The 25,443-nt window shown below is 37.2% G+C and overlaps 1 protein-coding gene across 1 annotated transcript in view; it reads left to right on the top strand.

Annotated features, from left to right (window-relative positions):
- The first annotated feature begins 2,335 nt into the window (after positions 1–2,335).
- The window catches only part of LOC127652157 (ras-associating and dilute domain-containing protein), a 48,312-nt gene continuing 25,204 nt past the window's right edge, over positions 2,336–25,443 (top strand). The window contains exons 1-5 of the mRNA XM_052138217.1: positions 2,336–2,573; positions 2,691–3,030; positions 17,149–17,720; positions 23,949–24,229; positions 24,368–25,045. Of these exons, the coding sequence (XP_051994177.1) occupies positions 17,186–17,720; positions 23,949–24,229; positions 24,368–25,045 (1,494 nt within the window). The 5' untranslated portion in view covers positions 2,336–2,573; positions 2,691–3,030; positions 17,149–17,185. The remainder of the gene's footprint in view (positions 2,574–2,690; positions 3,031–17,148; positions 17,721–23,948; positions 24,230–24,367; positions 25,046–25,443) is intronic.

The following is a 25,443-nucleotide window of genomic DNA, read 5'->3' as shown; positions in this document are numbered from 1 at the left end:
CCACACCACCAGATGCCGCCCACACTTGAATTCTATTTTGGTTTTACTTCATTATTGCCACTTGTTGATTATTTATAATATATAGTAATACAATAGTAATAATATAGTTATTTGGTAATTTTAAATAATTTATCTTTGCTCTAGTTACAGGCTCAATAGACTAAAAAATTTGATTTAACAGCTAAATAAAACACACACACACACACACACACACACACACACACATATATATATATATATATATATATATATATATATATATATATATATATATATATATATATATACATACACTGATCAGCCACAACATTAAAACCACCTGCATAATATCTTATAGGTCCTCCTCGTGCTGTCAAAACAGCTCTTACCTGTCAAGGCATGTACTCCACAAGACCTCTGAAGATGTCCTGTGGTATCTGGCACCAAGACATTAGTAGCAAATCCTTTAAGTCCTGTAAATTGTGAGGTGGGGCCTCCAAGAGATGGCAGCAGGATACACCATGAGAATAAGGCAGGCCGGTGGAGGCAGTGTGACGCTATGGGCAATGTTCTACTTGAAAACCTTGGGTCCTGGCATTCATGTGGATGTTACTTTGACAGGTACCACCTACCTAACAATTGTTGCAGACCACCCCTTCATGTCAATGTTATTCCCTGATGGCAGTGGCCCCTTTCAACATAATGCACCCTGCCACACTGCAAGAATTGTTCAGGAATTGTTTGAGAAACATGACAAAGAGTTCAAGGTGTTGATTTGGACTCCAAATTCCCCAGATCTCAATCCGATTGAGCATCTATGGGATCTGATGGACCAACAAGTCCAACAGGTAAACAATGCACACACACAGCTGTCGACATGATCTACAAGAAAAAAATGATTCATCAGACCAGGGCACCTTCTTCTATTGCTACATGGTCCAGTTCTGACACTCACATGCCCATTGTAGGCGCTTTCGGGGATGGACAGAGGTCAGCATGGGCCCTCTGACTGGTCTGTGCAGCCCCATACACAGCAAGCTGCTATGCACTTTTCTGACATTGTTCTATTATGGCCAGCATTAAGTTTTTCAGCAATTTGTGCCACAGTAGCTCTTCTGTGGGATCCGACCAGACGGGCTAGCCTTCGCTTCCCACTTACATCAATGAGTCTTGGGCGCCCATGAACCTGTTGCCGTTTCGCCGGTTGTACTTCCTTGGACCACTTTTGACCACTGCATATGGCAACACCCCACAAGACCTGCCGTTTTGGAGATGCTCTGACCCAGTCTTCTAGCCATCACATTTTAGCCCTTGTCAAAGTCGCTCAGATCCTTACGCTTGCCAATTTTGTCTGCTCCCAACACACGGAATTCAAGAACTGACTGTTCACTTGCTGCCTAATATATCCCATCCCTTGACAGGTGCCATTGTAATGAGATAATAAATGCTATTCACTTCACCTGTTAGTGTAGTACCCTCACCGCCTGGTAAGGGGAGATTGAAAAGTGAACAAAGACTCAAAACACGGAGCTGCTGCAACATCATCAGAGTCTCTGTATTGTCTGAGCTTAATGCAAATATTTCTGCATTCTCATTTATCAATGAACGTATAACAGCAGATTGTCTAAATAGATAAAGTCACAATATACAGAAAAATACACATTTACTCACATACAGCTTCTCATCAGGTACTGTTTCCACAAATTAAACAAATAATTTCAATATACACTATATTACAATGCACATTAATAATGTACATATATTCTGATGAACCAACACATTCCTTCTTTAAAGCACTAACTTCTAATTCTTAACTGTTAAATTAGTTATCAAAAGTACAAATACTATTGTATAAATGTACTCAACTTTCACAATTTCTGTAACCGCATGGTCTTAGCCATCAATTTAGCATTCACCAGTTGTACACGTGATACACTCATGGTTAACTTGAACCGAACTTTTAGACATTTTTAACGAACAATTTAATACACTTCACAGAATGACATTCAATTTATTTTTTAATGACAACATCATATTCTGATAACACTAATTGTTATTTATTTTCTTTTCTATTTTTCTTTATATATTTTTGTAACCACCACATTAGTAGTTTTAATTATATATATATATATATATATATATATATATATATATATATATATATATATATATATATTATTAATATTAATAATATTATTATTTTAAGAAAACATGCATATTTTTTCCGAAAAGATGCAACTAAGAATGTAATTTTAATCGGATGATTCCTCCCTAGTGCAGAAATACGAGAGGGCTATTAGTTCCCGGTTCGTGTTTCTCCGGGAGCAGTCGGCTCAGGGAATGCAGATCCCGAAGCATGCAAACTACAGTGTGGCCAGTGGAGACGGGCAAATAAAAGAAGGGAAAATGGATAAACAGCTCTGACGACTGCCCAAGAGTGGCGGTAAAATAATAATAATAATAAGAATAAAACAAAACAGCACTGTGGATGTCTAACAACATTTTTCGACAGTTTATGGATTTGACACAATGGGGAATACAGCTGGAAATAACTGGCAGAGCATACCGGAATTAGCCCCGTTACTGCATTAAGCGTGAGTATAACCTTATAAACACAAATATGTTAGTTTTGGGGAAAAGCACTTGACTAAAGTATATTCGAGGAGGAGCCTCTACAATAATGTGTCTGACACCTCACTATTTCTGTACAGGTAGACATTAATGTCGCATTCCATGACAGTGACTAGGTGGACCTAAAACTGTATCCCACCGGCCCACATAGCTAGTTTAACATATCCACAAGCAAAAATACTGGCAAATGTCAATAATAAGGGTCAAGCGAACGGCTTGTGTGGGATCAGCGCTCTGAGACTGGCTGGCGGAGCCGTGTTAAGGCGCACAAGCGGATTAAGACACGTGAGCAGGTGCCTTTGTTGGCTCGCGCCGTTGCTAGTGGAAACCCGCAGTAGCTCTACGCGCGAGAGGAGACGCTTGTAATGACTCCAAATGAGCACTACTTCATCACGGGGGTGAATAAAACGTGTCTGACAGGTAAGAACTATTTTGCAACCTTGTGTCTGGCGTTTTTGTATGTATTTTCTAAAGCAAAAATACGAAACTTTGTTTGTCCAAACACGATCATTAGCTTATTGGTCGTCATTAAAGTGCTGTAACCCGTTGTTGTGTGAAAATTATTCTGAACGTTAAATCATTTAATTCACTCTAACTTTAATTTGAACATAACGGTTTATTTCAATAATTTGGCGCTCAATACAACGATGTGAGGGAGCCAATTGCAATTTCAGATGAAGGCTACACTGTACCTGTAGGGTTAGGCTATAGATAATATAAATAAATCACAGCATTCAGTTTGTGAATAAGCTTCACGAGCTTACAGTGAACATTTCAAGCTCGAGCAGATGGTCTCCATTCAGACTGCGCAGGCGCCTTGTAGTGGGGATTTTAGCTGATGCATTCTCATTCTCTCTCTCTCTTTCTCTCTTTCTCACACACACACACACACACACACACACACACACACACACACACACACACTAGATGTTTGCAGCAGTGGAAACTATGGAAACACTCTCTCTCTTACACACACACACACACACACACACATACACACACACACACACACACACACACACACACACTAGATGTTTGCAGCAGTGGAAACACTCTCTGCAGTGTCTCTGTCTGTCTGTCTGTCTGTCTATCTATCTATATATCTATATATTGGATTGATCACACAACGAGCAAATTAATCCTGAATTTTCTGAATTATCAGTTGGTTATATTATTAAAAAATGTATGTAACCAAGTGAAGTTAAATTAACTGAGTTATATCTTAATGTATTTGTGTTGGGACAACATGCATATTTTTTGTTTGGTGTGGCTAACTGAAACGGGCAGGGGATTTCTAATTCCCAGCCTGCTTTGCATGTAGGGTGGCACGCAGTCACGTGATTATTCTAATCAAAGTTAGCCAAGGATATGGTTTATAAAACCAATAAAATCACACCGTGTTATTTTAAGTACATGGTTTGATTAAACTATCCAATCACAATCCCAATAGACATCAATAGACATCCAGTCCAATCAACTGATTGAAGAGTCATTTTGAAAGAGCAAATGTCGTGGAATATCGCGATGAATCTCTCTAAGTTGTAAGAAAACTCTCGGAGTCTTGAGTTCCAGATGCCAAAGTTGTAGTTTATTGAACACCAACAAACATGAGACCGGACAGCTGTCCGTTCTGACTGTCTTAGTCCAAAACCTCCTCTTCTATACAGTTTGTTATCTGGCATTACCTCATTTCTGTGCCCCTTTGTTATTTTTGTAACCAATGGATACTATTTGCCACCATTATCTCACAGAGCCTTTTGATATCTTTTTACTGGTAGAAACTTGGCTTTTGTCTATCTTCAAGGTCCTTAGTCTCATTATTTTGTTACAGCTGGGTGCTCTTTGTGGCCTCAGCAGCATCAACACTTTTAGTAACCTCATATGCTCTCTCCTGGGTCACACAAAGGCCAGAAAACTCATATAAGTATTTTCATATATAAGAAACATACTAGAATATTGAAAAATATACTATATATTCCCACCTCTGAGACTTAAAAAAGTCTCACACTCTATTTCCCTCAAACCAGAGTGCAGTCACACAAGCTAGCCTGTCCCATTTCATCATGTAGCCAAAGTAGGCCACTCAGTCCACTATCCAATGCCATTTTTATGGGGCTGCACTCTGCAGAACTTGGGACCAAACCTCTCCATCCACACTTAACTAGGAAGGAGTAAAAGATCCCAGTCCTCTAGCTATCACTGTTCCTGGGGGTGGGTGACAGAAATCAACTCATTTGTAATAAGCATGTGCATGCAAATGTGAAGCCTTATGTGATGTAGAGTACAATTGATTATCCATTGAGTAGAAGATATATATATATATATATATATATATGCTTTAACAAAACACTATTAAAAGTAACATAGTAATATTTATCCTTCGTTGCCAGAGGAACTCACAGACAATTCCGGTAGCCTGAGCGCTATCTGGTGGTGTGTTGGAGCAGACAGCGGGTTTTTAAACCACCAGTTGAGTCTATTTGCTCTTGCAGCCAAGCACTGAGGTGCTCGTCGCTCCTGTCTTCAAATATAGCTCTTATATGTCTTCTCTTGGCAATAACTTCACATATACATTATATGGAACCATAATCATCAAAAATGCTACTTCTATTTGGTTAGATACAGTGTACTAAAGATATACTTCACCAATAAGTAATAAGAAATTGGTTACATTGATAATAGGGAATATGTCAAAAATAACAAACAAAACACCCTCTAACTCCTTTCTTGAGATGCTACCTATTTTGTTATGTAAAATGAAAGTACAATAGTCTTGCTGTCTCCCTTACTATCAAAAAACATGAGAAAAGTGTTCAAAAATAAAATTCCCCTTACATTGTTATTTTCTTGATTGCTTCTCAGTAAATCTCATCAAGTTCATCCAATCCTGGCCCAATGGTATATTGTCTGGTTGCAACACTTGTTTGCGTTGTCATCATTGATACGGCTACCATTTGCTTAGCCTCCGTTCTAGTCATAATTGATCTCAGAATGGGTATAATACAACATAACAATAATGCAAATAGGGTCAGTCCCATAACTACTATTATACCTATTTTCATTAGCCCCAACTTCCATGAACCAAAAAGATCATCAAACCATTACCCAAACCGCTGATCTCTCCCTACATTAGATTTAACTTCCTTTCTCAGGTCATGCAGTTTCCTCATCGCCTGGGTAAAAGTTCCTTCTGGGGATGTATTATTTGGTATGTATGTATATACAGCAATCTAAATCTAAACCTAATCACATTATTATTAAAAAACATTTCATCATCTAAATGCCATATTACTGCACAATTGCCCTTAAATTGTCCTACATTCGTTTTTCCTTTAGTTTTGTTAAAGCATTCATACTCCACTTGACAATTTATTTTATATGATAATGTGCTTTCTTTTTCTCATTATCCACACGTATATGTCTAATTTTCTGCCTTCATCTCCCCACCCTATCATCTTATAATATTTATCATATTCGGATGACCCAAGAATGCCAAACATTCTGCTGGGCAGTACACTGTTCTCCCTGTTTTACCACAATTTTTTGGCATAATACTCAGCGCAATGCTTATAATCATACTGATTTGGGACTACTACAAATTTTTTCAATGGAGTGGGTGAGCACATTACACAGTTTGTCATTTTTGCTTGCTTAGCTGTATATCTGGCCCATTTATACCAGTCATTTTGATTTGCATATTGTAATAGTTCCTCTGTTCCTGCTGACTCTATGGGTTCCATATCATTTTCTAAATTTATTTGCTTTTTCAGTCTTTGGGTGATTATTTTGACAGGTGTCTTTTGAGGCCGATTCTTCGGTTTGTTCTGCTTAGCCAAATTGCTTATCCAGATTCTTTGCTTTTCGGGTTCACCTTTGTTTAGTGATCCAGGCGTTCAGCTTCTTTCTGATTTCTCGTGCTATGTTATCTAGTCTCTGCTCATTCGGGAATAACATTGAAGGTCTGAGATGTCAATTGTAGGAAATTCATCATACCATAGTCGTTGTGACAGTCCTTCACCTGGAGAGTCTGGGCCTTCCTTGATCGCCTGTCCGGTAGGCCCTGTATAGGAGGCAATACCTGTCCCAAATATGTTAGTAACAGCATCATCAACACTAATACCTCCTTGAGCTTCCATTCTTTCTCCATGTGCCACAACTCTTCCTCGAACAACTGCGCTTGTTGGCCTGTTTCATTTCCTTCAGTTGCTTCTGAATCTGTTTCAGCAGGACGATCACTTTCTTCTTGTCTTTCTCCTTCTTCACCTTCTTGGTCCTGTTCCTCTGTGACATATACTTCCGTCTCAATTTCTATGCTTTCCTGCTCTACTGCGGCACTTCAATCCCTTTTTCTGCCGCAACGTGCTCTTCCCCTACTTTCGCTTGTCCTTCTACTTCCTCTTCTCTTTCCTCAGATTCTGTAGCGGGTTCCTGCTGATCCTCTTCTTCCTCGGGTTCTTAGTTTTGTGCTTGCTGCTCTTCTTTGTCTGAATCTTGCCTCGTGTTCATCGTTGGGAAGTCCATATTCATAGTTTCTTCAATACAGTCCGTCAAGTGCTCTGTACTTTCTTAATTCACATTCTGGAGTATTTTGTTTTAGGTCAGCTTCATTGAAAAGGCCATCCAAGATCCCCAAGGCTGATTGTAGGGAACCCACTCTGCAGTATGCTTTCTTAGAATTGTACATCTGGTGATCCTGGTCCTTCTTGGGACGTTTCTCTAGTAGGCCCCATCATTGGGGGCAACACTTGTCCCAAGTATGTCAGTAATAACATCCATATTAATATGTCTTTCTTATTCATTGGTATTGTAGGCCGCAATTGTTTTCTACCTTCTCTCCTTCAGCTGGTCATCCTGTCCTAACTTGCTTCAATGATGGCAACAGCATGACTATTTCATTTTATATGCATAAAGAACACTGTAATCACCTCATATGGTTACATGTTTTATATTAACTAACAATCATTACTTTCTGCATTCATTTGATTAATATATTAAATGATTTCCCTTATTAGAGTCATTTGCTACACACACATTTGTTGCATCTCATTTCTAGCACTAAATAACACATGGGTCCTCTGCCTCCTCCAGGCAGGAGCCGGGCATAGCCTGACTTTGTTCCAATTAAAAACATTAGATCATCCCTTTAGTATCTATACACAACATTTTTCATGGTCATTCACAGAAAGGGTAATTCACAAAAAGGCTATAATTCTCCACAGAGGAGGTAAACTACCACAGGTGTTCCTTATCTTAAAACTCCCTACTCATTCACTTATCACATACATTTCATTTCCTCCTGTTTCCCAAGGACTCTCAATGTCTGTATCACATTAATTAATTTTCCCTGCAAGCTAAGCTGTTTTTCATAGTTTCAGACTATATCAGAGTAATTCAGAATATTAAATCAATAAAAGAATGATCAAATATTTAACATATTATTGGAGGAATCAATTTCCTCCCAGTTTGGTCTTTCTGTTGCATTGGGCCATTTACATTGATCAGTACTTCATCTGTTTTTTTTACATAATTATTTAATCAGTGGTAACACACAATATAATATTATTCCCCTCTCAAGAATTGTTGTTTCAATTATTATACCAATTGTAGCCAACCCTGCACCCTATTTCTTAATTAATTCCATTTATATTGTTACAAACAAACAAGACAAGCAATCTTAATCTTTAGTTACCACCATGTATCTTTTCCATTCTTCATTAATTTTACAATGTACATGAGTTCAATTAAAGCATAAGTAAAGGTAATAAATCATCTTCCAGTCTAAATTCATTATCATACAAACATTCCCATGTTTGTTTAATACTTCTATATAAAGTCAAGCACTCCTTTGTCTGCAACGGTTCTCAAAACTTTACCCCAAAAACCAATCTATAAATAATCCTCTACACAGGGTATGATCCCCTGACAACACAGTGACAGAATGCTTGGTATTTAACACTGTGATAAGTTATTTTAGTAAAGCGGTTATTAAAATGCAGCATTTATCCACCCCTTAAAACCCTTTCAAACCTTCTTGGGCGGTGACGCCATTGTCAAGTCTTAACCGTCATTGGGTCGTCACCTCTTGCCCCTGGTCTTGATACTGCTCAGTCCTCAATCTGTAATAATTTGGTATCAGTAAACAGATATTTTCTTTTTCAGGGAGTATCACCAGAGAACCGACACAACCAATGGAACATCTACAAATGCTTAAATATGGAGACAATCCAAAACATGGTTAAATTCAAAAAAGCATTATTAAAAATTCATCAATCTATTAAAATTGTCCAAAGTAAAAGTAAAATATGCTAAAATTGAACTCATTTAAAGATCATTCATTTCCATTCAGGTTTTATTTCTGCTACTTTAGCAAATGTTACACAAAACTATGTGGGGACTAACATCAGAACAAAGCCTCTCAAGCTTCTAGGAAGCTTAATTAAAAACATCACATCAATTAAATAATAGTCTCTAGATAGTTTTTGAACCTACATTTATTCTTTCAGATGAATTTTCAACTTAATCTCTTTTCTTTAGTATAAACCCTTAACTTTAGATTGCCCTCTTAATATATCAAATCTTTAATCATTGATGAGGAGAGCTGTTTGAACTCCTTCATATCACTCTATCTAACATTATTGTCAAGGCACATCATTTTACATATAAAAATAAAATCAAACCAAAATAAAATGAAATAAAACACTTATGAATATTTCTTCAAATTCTGCTCTTTTGTTTCTGTTTCAAGCAGACACTTATCAATTTTAGACTGAGAGTGAGGAGTGGGGCATTACACTGTTTCACAATAATACATTTAATTTATTCTTCAACAGTAAAAATAGTGATATTTATAATAACTGATTATATTAACTGCTTTCAAACGTTCTCATCTCACACCATTTATCATCAAAAACTACTCTCATCTTACTTTTTTCTGTCCATTCAAACAACATACAAATAACCTTCTAATCTTTAATAAAACAGAACACAATGTCTTTTTCGACATTCTCTATATAATCAATACAACTTATGTTTAGCCTTCTGTTCATGCAGAGCTTTACATTTACAACACCTATCTTATTATTAATATATTATAATCCCTTTTTATTATTAAGTAATAATTTATTATTACTACTTTCTCCATTTCTTACACTTTCTCAGGTGAAGGAACTTCCATTCTATCTAATAAAATAATATAAATCAAGTTTTTAAACTAACAGAAAAGTAAAAGATTAAACAGAATAAAGTCTTAAAGACAAACATATCTAAAAACATATCTCTTTTCTTGTGTTTTGAAATAATTGCTCAGTAAGATACACTACATTACTTTTAATTTCTCATGACTCTTACATTATTTATTTATTTATTTTTTATCCAAATGTTTCATCATCTTTTAACATTTATCACTATTATACCTCTAAAATTACACTTTCATGTATTAACTATGGCAAACTAAAATAGTAGTAATAGAAATAGACACTCAATCAGCACTTTATAGCACACACTAAGCTCCTTTTTTTTTTCTTTATTATGAGGGTACTCTCTGGAAAATTTGGGGAGTAACCAATCCAATAGGTAACTCTATAACTTTGCCATATGTTTGTAATATTTACTCTTCAAATCAATAAATCAGTGGTTAGCTGCTGGATTTAAATTTAGACCCTCAGAACAATTTAGACACGGGCATTGAACCCATTGATGGCATTCTGGAAAATCATAAAGTGATCGTATAAGACTGAAATGAACTTTTCCAGAGAAATTTTAATCCACATTATAAATGGCAAATCAATAATGATTACCAGCAGTAATGAGCGCAGGAAGATCAATCAGAACAATCACATCATTTTCAGTCTTCTTTGTGTCCGGATTTCCTCCTGCAGCATTAGTAACTTCTATAAAATCATCTTTCTCAGCCGTCTGCAATGGTGAGAAACTAGTTCCAGAATGAGTTAGTGAAACAACACACATAATAATAACAAAAGAAACACAGAATAGACACATGAATATGAACTTATTAACGTTCATATATGAGGAAGTTATGATGTTCAATTTAATCTTAACCTTTCTCCATGGGCTTCACCTGCCCCAAAGACTAATTTTTAAATGATCCAAATCATTCTTAAATTTATTTTCCTTTAATTTTAGTCTCAAATGCAGCTTCTCAGTGTATCCACGATCAACCAAGACCTATACCAAACAAAAAATAAATAAAATAAAAATAAAATAGCTATCGATCTGCTTTCTATCTTTTTCTAAAGTCGGGGCCCCTTTCTGTCTGTCTGAAGACATCTAGAGAGGCCTGTTTCCCCTCAAAGTCATCCTCAATGCCTTCATCAGACAGTTCCTAACAAAAATAAAAAATCTCTGCCTATAACGCTGCACTCACATTTAAATTGTTCTCCAGACATTTTTAAAATCATAGAAAATTCAAAAACAACTTTTTTGTGTTTAATTTAATAATGTTAAAATAGTATTCTCTCATAAACTGGACCAGACAGAACATAAAATGGACACATGAATGTGAAGTTTTCACATTTAAGGTTTAACTGCATAAGATACAAAATAATAATTTTCTTATTTTATCATATCTTTGGTCCTCTTTTGCCATTTGCTTTAATATAACAACACTTATCTTAAATACAACCTTGGTTTAAAATACAATTACTTATTTGACTTTAGTTTAGCGTAATACACTCGACTCAAAGCTTTATTGTTTGTCTAGATAATGTGATTTCCCAAATGCAATTCAATCACTTTAAAGTTATCACTTTTTTATAATCTAAATATTCTTACTCATCACTTTGATATAAAAGGAGTTATGATCTGACACATGTCCATTCAACAGCTCTCAGTTTAGTTAATCTTATATCAGGCTTCATTCATGGCATGAAAAGAACAGCCCAGTAATAAACATTGTCCAGTCCGCTAAGAGTTAACTTTTTGATTTCATGCACATTTTTGTTTTAAAGCTATTTGTTTGTTTATACTGTATTATATTTATCCTTATACATACATATACATATACATACACACATTTACACAGACATACAAATATAATTTTTATCATTGGTTTTAATTCTACAATCATAATATTTATTAAGTGCCCTCTTTGTTTTTAATCATCAGATCTCTTCTGCCTCTTATATTGATGAAAATAGTCTAAATAGATTTTCTTTTATGTAAATTGCATACATACTCCTCATTAGTTATGCAGCAAAGGATCAACCTCTCTATCTGGATGGATATTTATAGGGCTCATATAACATACACTTCCATACGCAATCACACTTCAGTCATACTTCCCATACTTTAAAACACAGATTCTCTCACAGACACAGAACCTTTCACACTTTTTACAAACACAAGGCCTTTATAAACACAGAGCTCTCAAAAAATACTATACTAAAACAAACCTATTACTTCTGCCCCTCCTTTTGCTCTCCTCTTTTTATCCCTCTCCTTTATTTCCATAAAAAACACTTATTATTTACAGTGGTTGATTGCTATATCTGTTACTTCTTTTTATATTAAAACTCATGTACTTCCACTCACAGAGGTCACATCCATTTTGGGTCTCTGTTCAAGACAATTTCTACATTGGTGCTAATTCTCCTTTACTCTCCCTATTAAAAATCACCTTAACATTTTTGACTGTATTTAATTTGTTCATAACTCCAGAAATGATCACTAATTCCCTGTGTTTCTATTATTAGTCTTTTTAATTCGATGTCTTTTCTCCTCTCAGTTAGTCTCCTCTCAAATTCAGTAACATCTTATTTCCACATTATTATTTCTGCTTCAGGAGGAAAACTGAGACAAGGAAAAAAAAGTATTGTTCTGTTTCTCTGTGCGTGCTCAAAGCCCTCCCTTTACAGCTCCCTATTCTCACTCTAGCAGCCCCTCCCTTCTCTCTTTCCCAGCACTCAGTCTCCAGCGTACTGTGAGAGAGAGAATGAAAAAATCAACAACTGTGCTCATTTATCCGAGTCTTATCAACTATACTTCTGGATAACATCCAACTAAATAAACTAAATATTTATTACTACTAATACTTATTTATATATTTATTATACTTATTTTTATTTCTTATCTCTTCCCCTTATATTTATTTATTATCTTTTATTTCTTTCTTTTTACTCTTTTTGTTATCCTCTTTATTTTCTTAACTTATATTTTCTCTTATTCTTTTATTTTATTATTCGCTTATGTTCCTTCTTTTATTGCTTATATGGTTTCACTTTATTTCTTCTCAAAACCAACTATTTGTTTATTCATGCTTTATGTTTGTTAATATAATCTTATTTTGTGATTTACAAAACTTTTCTGAAAACATGGTTATACCTCACATACTACTTATACATACATCTTGGGTACAAAGTCTAAACTGGATAACATGATTATACATTACTTATTTCTTATACATACAGCATGGTCACAAGTGTTTAAACTAATGCATTCATTTTTCTAATTATTTGCTTTATCATGCATTATAGGCTACTTTCATTTTTGATTACATATTTATTTCAACATGAGCAATACATTGCTTTCACATAAGTAATGCATCATTATCTATGTCTATATTAGCAATACACACTTAAGTTTTGCATTCTGCTTTATATCATGCATATCTATGTTTCCCTATCCAAGTCTGCCCTCTTAAAACAACGTTTCCCAATAATGTGCCACTTCAGATTTCAAGTAAGGAATATTCGCCTCCTTGACTGACACTTTCAAATGTCCCTTGTATATATCTATCTCATCTCTATGGCCTGTTTTACAGAGTGTAGTTATGTGATCCACAAATAATTTAGGATCTATGTTCCTAACCGCAACATCCAACCAGTTAACAAATGGCCACTCCTGTTCTATTTCTCCTAAATTCACCACTTCAGTTAAGGTTCTCATTAACTCCTTCTTTTTGCAGTTAATTTTCTCTTCTGCCCTGCGTAATCTATGTACTCTGATTCTTTCCAAAAATGATCGCTGATTCCCTTTAACTCTATCAGCGCTCTTTCCAATTCTCTCTCCCACTCTTCAGATCTGCATTGATCTCCAACTTTACAAAACTCGCTTGTCTCTGCATTTTTCTCTAGTCTTGTTCACTGTAATGGAAAACTTTTTGCCTTTTCTTTATCTTTTTCCCAATTATTCTATTTTTCTCTTCTGAATCTCCCTTCCCTCACTCACAGAGCTGTCCGTTCAGCTGACCAGTGAGTGAGAGCAAGGCAGGGAGATATCAGAGAAGCCGGTGCCATTTTATGCTCTTTATACTTTTTCAACATTGTTTTATTCAATTCACTGTTTCAATTAGTTTTCCACTTTTGCTCTCATTTAGCATTTCCTGCTTAGTGCACCTGATTCTCTGTATTATTCTGCCTCTGCACACAATACATCATCAACACTGTAATCATGCATTTGAATAAACACAAAAACAGCGCATTTAGTACCGTAAGCACACATGCACCAACAACATAGTTAGTCATGCACATTATTCATTATCTCAAACATGCACACATAGTTCAACAATTCCCAGTTTTCTGCACAGTCCGGGTTCCGTCAAACACTGCAATAAATAACTTAATCTAACACCTGGAGGAATTTTGCGCGAATTTTCACTTCTCCACCCGTGTTAGGATTTTCACCTGTACAGGATTTTCAGCCACTCTTCTGGCAAAACCTTGAATAAATGCACCTAACCGGGAATTTTCACGCGTCGCTTCTCGACTCACCCCCAGGCTTTTTCTACCTTCTTCAAATAAACTTTCTTAAACTCTCTTTAAACAATCCCACCCCCCTATTTTTGAAATCTGGAACTCGCCTCTATTTTAGCCAATTAGTTCAAATTATTCTATGTCCGGACTGGCAAAAGTCTTAGGGAAGCCACTTACCGGGACTCGCTACCACAGATCACACAAAAACACCTTAAGCAAAGATGCTTACCTCAGTTTCTGGCGCCGGTGTTTCTGTGCGATTCGTGCAAGCCGTCCCACCAGCGACCTTTGCCCCCTTGACCTCAATGCCAGCCCCACGAGTTGAGGCCAAAGATATGTCGTGGAATATCGCGATGAATCTCTCTAAGTTGTAAGAAAACTCTCGGAGTCTTGAGTTCCAGATGCCAAAGTTGTAGTTTATTGAACACCAACAAACATGAGACCGGCCAGCTGTCCGTTCTGACTGTCTTAGTCCAAAACCTCCTCTTCTATACAGTTTGTTATCTGGCATTACCTCATTTCTGTGCCCCTTTGTTATTTTTGTAACCAATGGATACTATTTGCCACCATTATCTCACAGAGCCTTTTGATATCTTTTTACTGGTAGAAACTTGGCTTTAGTCTATCTTCAAGGTCCTTAGTCTCATTATTTTGTTACAGCTGGGTGCTCTTTGTGGCCTCTGCAGCATCAACACTTTTAGTAACCTCATATGCTCTCTCCTGGGTCACACAAAGGCCAGGAAACTCATATAAGTATTTTGATATATAAGAAACATACTAGAATATTGAAAAATATACTATACAAACAGATGAAATTGCGGCTAGAAAAATGTCAAGGAAGCATGCATGTACATTTAATTCTTCTAAGATCTTCAAAAAGAGTTTACATTTCTAAAAAAGGAGTCACAGACAGAGCCTTGCAAAGTGAGTTGTGAGATTTCAGAGCTGCTTTTACATGGAGGCCGCACCGACATCGCACAGCATTTTCATACAAAAAAAGCATGTGAATGCTGTTTAAAGTAAGTGTGCCATGCCAAGTGTTAGCGATTTTTTTGTGAAACAAAGTTCCAAATCTGACAAGGTGCACACAACATGCACTGCGAAAATGATAAAGAAATGATAAATGAGCTGAAATTTTTTCTGCTCGCACCAAATCTAAAGCTGTCATATGAAACATACTCAATTATGTGCAGCTGGACTCATTCATACCCTCTGACATTAAAAAAGCAGTTTGATGCCTGGTTGAAGCTAGTGACATGCCAGCAGATGATTTCTTTTGTGCAGTGAGAAACATTTATTCAGCATCAGTTGATTACCTCCAAAATTGGAGCTGCTCATTGGAGAACACAGGAAAACTTGAGTTGGCCCTGCTGAGAGACATCCCAGAGTGGAAAGACATTCAGAGCAGCCTCGAACACTTCTACTCCAGAATCCCCGCTCTCAAATTGCTCTGCTCTTTGATGAGTGGGCTTGTGCAAAAAACATTGTCATGGCATCGCTGAGTGGAACATGAACAAGGCGGCCATGTCTGAGAGATAGACAGACATTTTTGGTGAGCTTGAGAGCAAGACCATCGACTTCAGTGTCATAGCCAAGGTCATAGAGTTTGTTTTATGCCTGCCTGGGACATCTGCATCTGTGGAGCGTGTGTTCTCATTAATATAGCATGGACACCGGATAAATCTTGATTCAGAGTAACAGCCATGAAGGCAATGCTTTTCGTACATCATAATTTTGGACTGGACTGCTCAGCATTTTATGATAAACTCTCGAAAGACAAGCGCACACTGAGAAAAATTGCTGCCTGCTAAAAGTATAAGGTAACAACAGTTACAGATGCCGATGTACCCTCTACTTCGCATTGATCTGCGCCTAGGTAAGGATACGTCAATTTAATTTTTTGCTGAGAGGGAGCTGTCCTGTTTTCCACAAGCAGGAATCTGGCACTGTATAGTGAGAGAAAATGTTAAAAATAAGTTTTAAAACTATTATTAAAATTATATAAATATAGAATGTGTCTTTGTGAAAGATGACTGTAAAAGTGGTGTTGAGATGTTGAAGAGTTTCTGGAGTTTTGGGGTTACCATCAAGGTGAAGCTCGAGGCTTGAGCTTAGGTTGAGGACATGTGAACATTGTGAATGAGTTATATTGATTCACTCATTAAGCAATTGCTTTGCTAATAATAATAGCATATTGTTTCCCATTAGCATACATCTAGCATGCTAGCATGCACTGTAGCTAGTTAATAATGGAAAGAGAATCATTTCAGTTCATTTAACAAGTCTTATTTAGTTAGGTTTTGCTCAATTTAATTAGGTTCCCTGTACTTGATGTGGTTATATTAAGATTACAAACAAAACGTAAGATTGTGAAACCGCTCTCCAATCAAGTTAATCCAAAGAGTACATTTTTTGATTGAATATTGAAATAGCAATGTGAGTGCTATTGTTTTTCAGTGATCTATTGAATATTTTGTATTTATCATAGTTACCCAGAACTGTTTTTTACTAAGTTTCCATCAAGCCATATTTTCCACCAGATACTTGGCAACATCCCTGTTTGCTTTACATTAAAATTCAGCCTTGCCCATCCTGTCTATTTCTGTCTGGCTGGCTCTCTCTGTGCCATTATTCTCTGATTCTGTGTGTGTGATTACAAAATATCTAAGAATTTAAAATAGATGACAAGCTTACTGTATCAATCTTATTGCGTATCTTATTATCTTTCCCATCTAGTTTCCTTTTTTCTCATTTGTAGAGTTGGGAACAGAATTCAAAAGAATTGTATGTTCTTTGTGTTGGCATTTGTTACAATTCACTTTTTTCTCAGTTTTAGGAGTATTTCAGCCAATGCAAGTTCCAGCAACATGTTCTACGGTTCCTCATCTGCCAGCATGTCTCTGCCATCCAAGAACCGCTTAAAGCGACAGAGTCGCACATTTACTCAGGTTCTGTACCGGACACTGAGTTATCGTGATCGTCGATCTGTGACTGACCTACCTGAGCAGGTACGGGATGATCCGGCTGAGCTTTCCACCCAGTCATCAGCGCCAGGTGTGCTGAAGGTATTTGGTGATGAAATTAGTGCTGGTGCGAACTACAAAAGTGTTCTTGCCACAACTCGTTCCAGTGCACAAGAGCTGATCAAAGAGGCACTTGAGCGCTATTCTCTAAACAAGGTTTCGGCCTGTAGCTATGTGTTATGTGATGTCATTGGTCGGTTTGAGGGACCAGACCGACGGTGGAGGACTGAGTGCCTTCGGGCACTAGGGAACAATGAAAAACCTCTTCTTCTGCAGGACTTGTGGAAGCCTAAGGAGGGGTACTCTCGCCGCTTTGAGCTGAGGCGCAGAGCCGAGGTGGAGGAGCTGGCATCAAAAGAGAAGGACACAGTGACTGCAGGTAATGCACAAATTAATTAATTGACAATGAATTGTACCTAATATTACTGTACCTAATCAGTTGAAATAGGAAAATACCATGCATAAAATGTCCCTACTGCCTGACAGATATCACCGAATTAAGTGAGCTGCAGCTCATGGTTTTTAAACAATCTAAAAATTGGCTAATATCACATGCGTGTTTGGGCTTGATGACCTGTTTTTAATAGCATGTCGTTGAAGGGACAGGGTTGGTTTAGATCAGAGACATGGGCTTTGTTCACACTGCATGTTATATGTGTCCAGATCTGATTCTTGCAGTTGCTTTTGATAGCACGTCCACATTAGTCGCCATAGTAATGATGCAAACTTGCATAGGTTTACCATGCGTTAGAGTTTAGAAATGGATGTTTAGCCAATGGTTATATTTTTTATAAATATAAGGGCAGTATCCACGAACACATTCGTCACTGACAGTGTAAAAAAACAGGAAAGATGGCATATGCAATGTTTGTTGCTGCTGTTACTGCAGGTACTGAAGTTAAGCAAGAGACATTCAATACCTTATTGCATTGTGGTGGCTCGCAACCAGTGTGGCTTACCATACTTTGCACATCTCTTTGGGTGGGTAAAGCCAATATCTGCATTCTTGAAAGTTATTTTGAACCCACTTTTTGAGTTATTTTTATTGAAAATTTTGTTTGGACTGATAATACAGCATGGCTATCATTATTATTTTCTCTTGGAAGTTCCCTGCGAAGACATCTTTTATGCTGTTTTGAACGCAGTATATGTCTTGTTTTCACAACACCTGATGTAACAACACGTTTTGTGTAACTAACCAGGAAAAAAACACATGAAATCTGATCTGACCATTAAGACTGAGACACAATAACAAAAAACTGATTTGAATCAGATCTCAAACCACCTTTTCGTGTGTTTTTGTCCTGTTCTGACTACAACAACAAACACATTTGATTCTGCCAGTGTCTTAAATGGCGGAAATCACATTTGAATATATATGTATACATATATATGAATATATGATCATTTGCATATCTAGCACAGTTCACTTTTATTGGGTATTTGGCATGCCTGTCGTGATTACAAGTAGGGATGTACAAAACTAAAAATTTCCATAATCTACTAGTCAGTTTGAACGACTAGTCAACAAGTCGCTGTTAAGGATAATAATGTATAATTAGGCTTTGTTATGTTCACGTGACCCCGATGTTTCAAAGGGATATACGGATGTAGCACTTCAGAGAGAATTGCAATGTAGATTCATCAAAAATGAAGGCTAAATAACTGTAACATCTTATTCCTATCAAAGTAAGAGAAGTAAGAAATAAGAAAGCTCCAACACAGCATGACTTATGCTCATCATGAAAGCAGATTGACTTGCTTTAATTTAATCAGACAACTTCGGAGTCTCAGGCTGATCCTCACTGTGCATTATTCAAAAGTGCAGAACTGCAAGATAATGATGAAGGTGCACATCTAATTCATGACATCAAGCCGTTTAAACCCTTTTTACGGCAATTATTTATTTAAGCAGTGTCAGACAGAATCAGAAAAAGACTTAAATCTCTCCACAACACCTCACAAATACAGGTACATTACTTACAGCAGAGGATTTAATGTCTGGCAGTGATCACCTTGAAAGGTATTGTTGATGCTGTGCTTTGCTGTAACAACAGTGCATAAAAAGTCAAAACGTCTTGCAGACGGGATTACTTTCCTGACTGTTATTCTCTGGAAAGCACAGCATGCTATCTTCACGTAAAAACACTTTCTAAGAAGTTACGTCTGTCAATTAATTTGAGAATTCCATCTACCATTAAAACCACCACCAATAAAAATATTAATGTTAGCTGTCGACCACACTTATCGAAAAGCATACCTGTCAACACTCCCATTTTTCCCTGGAGTCTCCCGTATTTCACACCCATCTCCCACCCCCCTCCCATTTTGTTATTTCTTGCATAATTTGTATGGCCCAAACCTCGTTATGTGAATAATCACATCAATATATTATTCCAAGGTTGTCCAGTTGCCAGCTCTTGTATGAAACGCATCCTACTCACACGGGAAGTTGAATGAAGCATCACTGGTAGATGGGAGGAGAATACTCTTGTGGTGCTAAATATCCATGTAAATTTAACAACAAATGTTGACAGGTATGTCGACTAGTCAGTTGTTAGACCTTGGAAATCTGGCGAAGACACACCATTGTATTATTTTGTAAAAATATTGTCAGTCACATAATTTTCATGAGCTCAGTCTGCATGGTCAAAATTAAGCTGGAGTATTAAACACTGGAGAATGGGAGTTTTGGTATCTGCTGCTACATCTTAATTTTTTAAGTTTTTATTGTTCAGGGCTGCCCAGGTTCACTAATGCCAACACACAGATAGCAGGTGCCAGAGACAAATGCTTGATTGGGTCTGCCGTAGTATGGCCTGCCTCCAATAGTTGAATTGAGATCTCAGTTTCACTATTTCATTTGTGCTATTGTATTGCAGAGCAGTCATAACACTGGTATGCAACTGTCCCTCTCTTTCTTTCTCTCTCATTCAATTTGTGCCTGGATGCTGTTGTACTAAATTACAAATTCAACAAGGTGGCCATTGATGTGGCAATTGAGCCAAAACACTGAACAGAAGTTAAATCAAAATCAGCATGCACATTACTCAGGATAATTTATCCTCAGGTTGAACTGCAGTTCTGGTGTGGTGTGTGAGTGTTTGTGTGCACCTGAGGGCAATGTGCAGCCTCACTGCTACACTCTACACTCTAGCAGAACTCAGTCAGCCAAAAAGCTTTCCTTGCTTTGTGTAACTAGATACTCTAGTTAGTCTGACTTATAAAATCATCAACTCAAGTTGATGCATATTGGAATCTTGGGAATATTTCCTTGGGCTTGCTACAGTACAACGTGGCGCATCATTTCTCAAGGGGTGCATGTTGTACAGTATATGCTTATTTTTGGAGTTCTTGTCTATTTTTTTAGCCAATCAGAAACACTTTCTGTCTGTGAATTATTTTGTGCATGCAGTTTTTCTGGCATGTCTTTGGATCACAGGGTTTTAGAGCGAGGTAGAAGATTGCGAACTGGTGGATGTTAGCAAAACAGGTTAAATTGCTTACAGTACATTTAATTAAAATACATTTTACAAGCTTATCAAAGTATCTTAGTCCCTTAGCTTGTTCAAGGTGTTCATCTTCAACTTGGCTTTGTGTCTTCCTGTTGCCTCATAATGGAAGAGATGCTGCTGTTCCCTGCATTAGGGTTATTCTCAAAATTGAAAAAATGTGCACATTCAATCAAAAGGGCAGATATGGTTAAGAAGGTGAAGGGACAAAGATCAGTGTATAAGAAGGTTGCAGATGAACAAAGTTGGAGAAGGGTGGGGATTACACTTGTAAGTGAAGTTACCACCGCTAATCTGCGCTCACACACACACACATTATTACTCAGTAACAGATGTTTTGTGGGGGCTTCATGGATAGTGTCGAGGTATTTACCAATACAAACACAGTTTTAACTTCAAGTTAATTGATTATACTTTTGAAACAATGTGTTTTTTAACGTTTATTCACAGCCTAATCTCATGAAAAGTACGTGACTGGTGACATTTAAAAAAAAGAATTATTAGTGGTTCATTGCAAGTATTGCAGCAGTTCCAAGGTGAAATGTCCTCTGTGTGACACTAAAAGCGAGTAAAATCTTTTTAAGGTTAATGTTTATTCGAGTTGTAAATCAGCAAAACCTTCCTTCCAACCCAAAACCTTAAACCGTATCGTAAAATACAAATGTGAGATAAAAACGCAATAGCTGGTGCAATCACATCATTTTGTGGTGCTTCTATGACACGTTGACTCTCATGCTCTTCAGAACTCGTACTCCATTCCTTTGCATCACAAGTGTAAAGCTCTATCAGTTGAACTACCACCCAATTTGATCATGCACAGACAAGCTTGTAAATGTAGTTGGTTATGAAGTGCAAATGGTAAAATTGGTCAACTTAATGCATACACAATAGTAAAAGTGCTCGGATGATTTGTGTGAGCAACAGGATGAAAAATAAGTGTTTATGAACTGAAAATCTGTAGTTTAATTAAGATTTGAGTGAAAGGGAATACAATTCAATGTTGTTGTATGTTCATTTCATCCTGAAACTGCTGCGAATCATACTGGGTAATGAGTCATGTGAAAATAATTTTGCAACAATTTAGGAAAAGTAACATGATATTATGAGACCAAGTATATGCATTATTCAGTCCCCTTTAAACTTTCATTGTAAGTGCATTACTGCACAGAAAACATTTGTTTATTTGTATTAACTGAGGGACAAATAAAACTTCAACCTGGAACATTCCTTTAAGCAATCGCCACTTAAAAAATTGCTCAGATTTATAAAATAGCTAAATATGTTCACTGTTGTCAGATAATGGCATGTCAATTTGTTAATTTTAATGAAGAAACACACACTAGAAAATGAAAACCAGCCTCTGCAATAACTCACAGGAAAGTCAAGGAAAATGGTGGAGAATATTGTAATTTGCTTTAAAAAAGCTCACTCAATTGAATTAACATAAATGTATGTGTATTTACATGGTTTTGTTGGTGATTTATATATGTTGTGCTGTGGTGTTTACCCATGCCCAGGGAACCACACAAACTCCCCTGTGCTATCTTCAACCCTGAATAGAGGCGGGCATGGTAGATGCCATTGGAGCTCCCCTCGGGGCTGGCGTATGTTACAGCCCAGTGCAACTATTTTAAAAGGTGGGGACTGTCCTCAGGTATGGTGTCAACCACCAACCCCACCTCCATTATTTTTTAGACCCATATTAACTGTATTCTTGTACCAGTCAAGTGTTGCCCTTCTACTGTTTGTCCAGCATTATACCACCATGTACCACCCCTATACAATTATTGCTCATTGTCCCTCATTTCATGACCCTCTACAGCAGTACTCTTCCCCTTCCAAGTACAGTATATCAGCCAATGCTTACTTTACCATGCCCCTATGCAATTCTTAAGCAAAAACTGCTATACTCATAAAACTAGATGGTAAGTACTTCCATGATCTCCAAATGCTCATATAAAATCGCTCCAACATTTCCAAATGTCACCAATTTTACATTAAGTTCATCTTACTCTTTGCTGTAAGATCAAAAGCACAAAAGCACTAGAATTGATACGCCAAAGAATTCAGACATGCTTCTGGGTTAATTGATTAAACAAAATGAAATCATTAAGGGAGTTAGGAAGTAATGCCATGTATTCTTGGCATACGCATGCTATAAATATACTGTTAGCTGTGAAGATATAGTATATAGTGATGGCTAAATCCCTGCAGTGCTAATTGTCAAAAGCTGAATGGAACATGACATAAATGTTGACATCAGCTTTGAGAGTAATTTTAATCTTGCTGAATCGATATGTTTGTCTTTATTATGCTTTGCATATCACGTCCATGTCCACACCAGCCTTTGTTCAAGCTCTACATTATTGTGCATCAATGTTTGAAATGTTCTTATGTGTTTTCATTTTGGCCATATCATGGTCTATGATAAATGTACCCCAAGACTGCACAAATTAAGATTAAACACAATTATGATAAAATTAGTCATATAATCATTATCTTTAAGTTTGCTTAAGAGTAGGTGTGGGTAAAAACATATATTTTCTTATTAATCACAATATTAATTTGAACGATCAAGATATTGATTCTTCAATACCAAGATTGTTCTTTTACTGTATGCCACAACCCTTTACAATGCATGTAAGATTTTGCGCCATGCAACTATAAATGTCTGTGATTAGCTACTGGCTGGTACATTTCACTCACCAGTGATTGTGTAGTCTAGTGGCAGAGAAGTTTAGCACAGAGATCATTTCACTGTGTGTTGAGTGTGTAAAATTAATATTTTTGTAATGTCCCAAGTTAGAATTCCCCCTGTATAATTAACAGCATTATCTGAGATATATTTTCTTTCATATGTAAGCAAAATGGACATTATAACTGAAATGCTGTACAGGAAACTAAAATTAATTGGATCTGAACTGGAATTGAATCTAGAGGAAATCTGTGTCAATACCCAGCCCTACTTTTGATTCAATTTCATTAGGTAACCTCACTTGATAATTTAAGCCCTGCAGGTTAGTTACTGTATGGGCTGAAGACAATGAGATACAACTATTTGTAAATATTTATAAGTGTTTTTCTCTTTGTGACAGATATAAATGCTCAAGCAAGGAAGCTTCAGAGAAACCGCGCAAAAGGAACAATGACACTCCAGCATGGAACCTCATTTTGCCGCAGTCTCAGTGAAACCAGCCTTAACTTGATGGGCCTGCCTGGTGAAGATCCTAAACGGTACTACTCCACCCTCCCTGGGCCAATCAGAACACGCTCTGCACGAGACACTGAGATCCATAAAGAACGTGATGGGGGCGGAGTTAAACACTCTCTTTACCAATCACCACACTTGTTGCTTCTTCAAGGGTACAACCAACATGTGAGTAATAATCTCTCAATTAAAAAAGGAGAATGACCAAAACATTGATATCGAAATTGAATTACTCTCCACTCTCCATATATTCCTTGAGCTATAGTTTTCAGCTTGTTTATTGCTTTGATTTTTTATTTTTTTCAGGATTGCCTGGTTTACCTGTTGAACAGGGAACAACACACAGTTGGTCAAGAAACAGCATCAGCACGGCCGAATATCTGCCTGTCCTCTCCAGATGTGCTTCCACTTCACTGCCGAATACGTCAGGCTCCACAACGGCGCTCTTCCTCAGACCAGCGATTACTTCTAGAACCTGTTGCCCATGGCAACGTGCTGGTTAACTTTATGCGCATTGAGCGGCCCACTCCGCTACATCATGGCGATTTACTGTCCTTTGGTGCTCATTACATCTTCCTATACAAAGACCCACTGAGTGCAAAACCTCTTCCTGCCCAAACTCTAACGCGACTTCGAGCATTGGCGCGACTTTGTGATGGTGATTCGGGGGGTGTGCCAGAGAAGGGAGAGGCGTGTCGTATGTGTGGGGCAGTATTACATGAACCGGTGGCATCTCGGCGCAGCTCAAAGGCTCCAACTCTTAGTGCACAGAAACGAAAGCTTGCGCTTGAATTTGAGCGGGCTCACGAGGATGCACTGGTGAACCGGCTGCTGACACTCATTGAGCCGAGCGGGGACGACCACAAGCTGACTCCAGCATATCTGCTTTGTCTCTGTATCAAGCACTCAGCTAATGCATTTACACCTGGCAGCTTTGGTAAACTATTGCTGAAAATTGCCAAGAGGATTCAAACCATGGCATGGGTTAGTACTCTAGTCAATACTCCAGTTTGTGTTTAGATGAGTTTAAAAACCCCATGAAATTTGAAGGTGGGACTTAACAAATGACTCACACTTTTGTTAAAATAGCCAATAGGCTTTATTTACTTAACAGCTATGAACCATAATTTGCTACTTTCTAGTTGGTTGCAGGTGATATTAGGGGGATGGACATTCTAATTTAGAGCATTTGATTGGACAAAAATCTGTTGTATATGAAGAGTCATCAATACATGGCTTTTATGCTATGTTTCATATTTTTCTTTGAGCAGATAACCTGACTTGCACCATTTTGCCCCACTCAATGCAACCTAACAAACTACATTTCTTTCACCACCTCTGGTTCCTCTTATTGTTATGCTGCTTTCAAGTCCTTGTTGAAA

Source organism: Xyrauchen texanus, chromosome 11 (genome assembly GCF_025860055.1).
Source record: "Xyrauchen texanus isolate HMW12.3.18 chromosome 11, RBS_HiC_50CHRs, whole genome shotgun sequence".
Classification (NCBI taxonomy): Eukaryota; Metazoa; Chordata; class Actinopteri; order Cypriniformes; family Catostomidae; genus Xyrauchen; species Xyrauchen texanus.
Note: the sequence above shows the minus strand (reverse complement) of the source record. Positions and strands in the feature narration are given on the sequence as shown.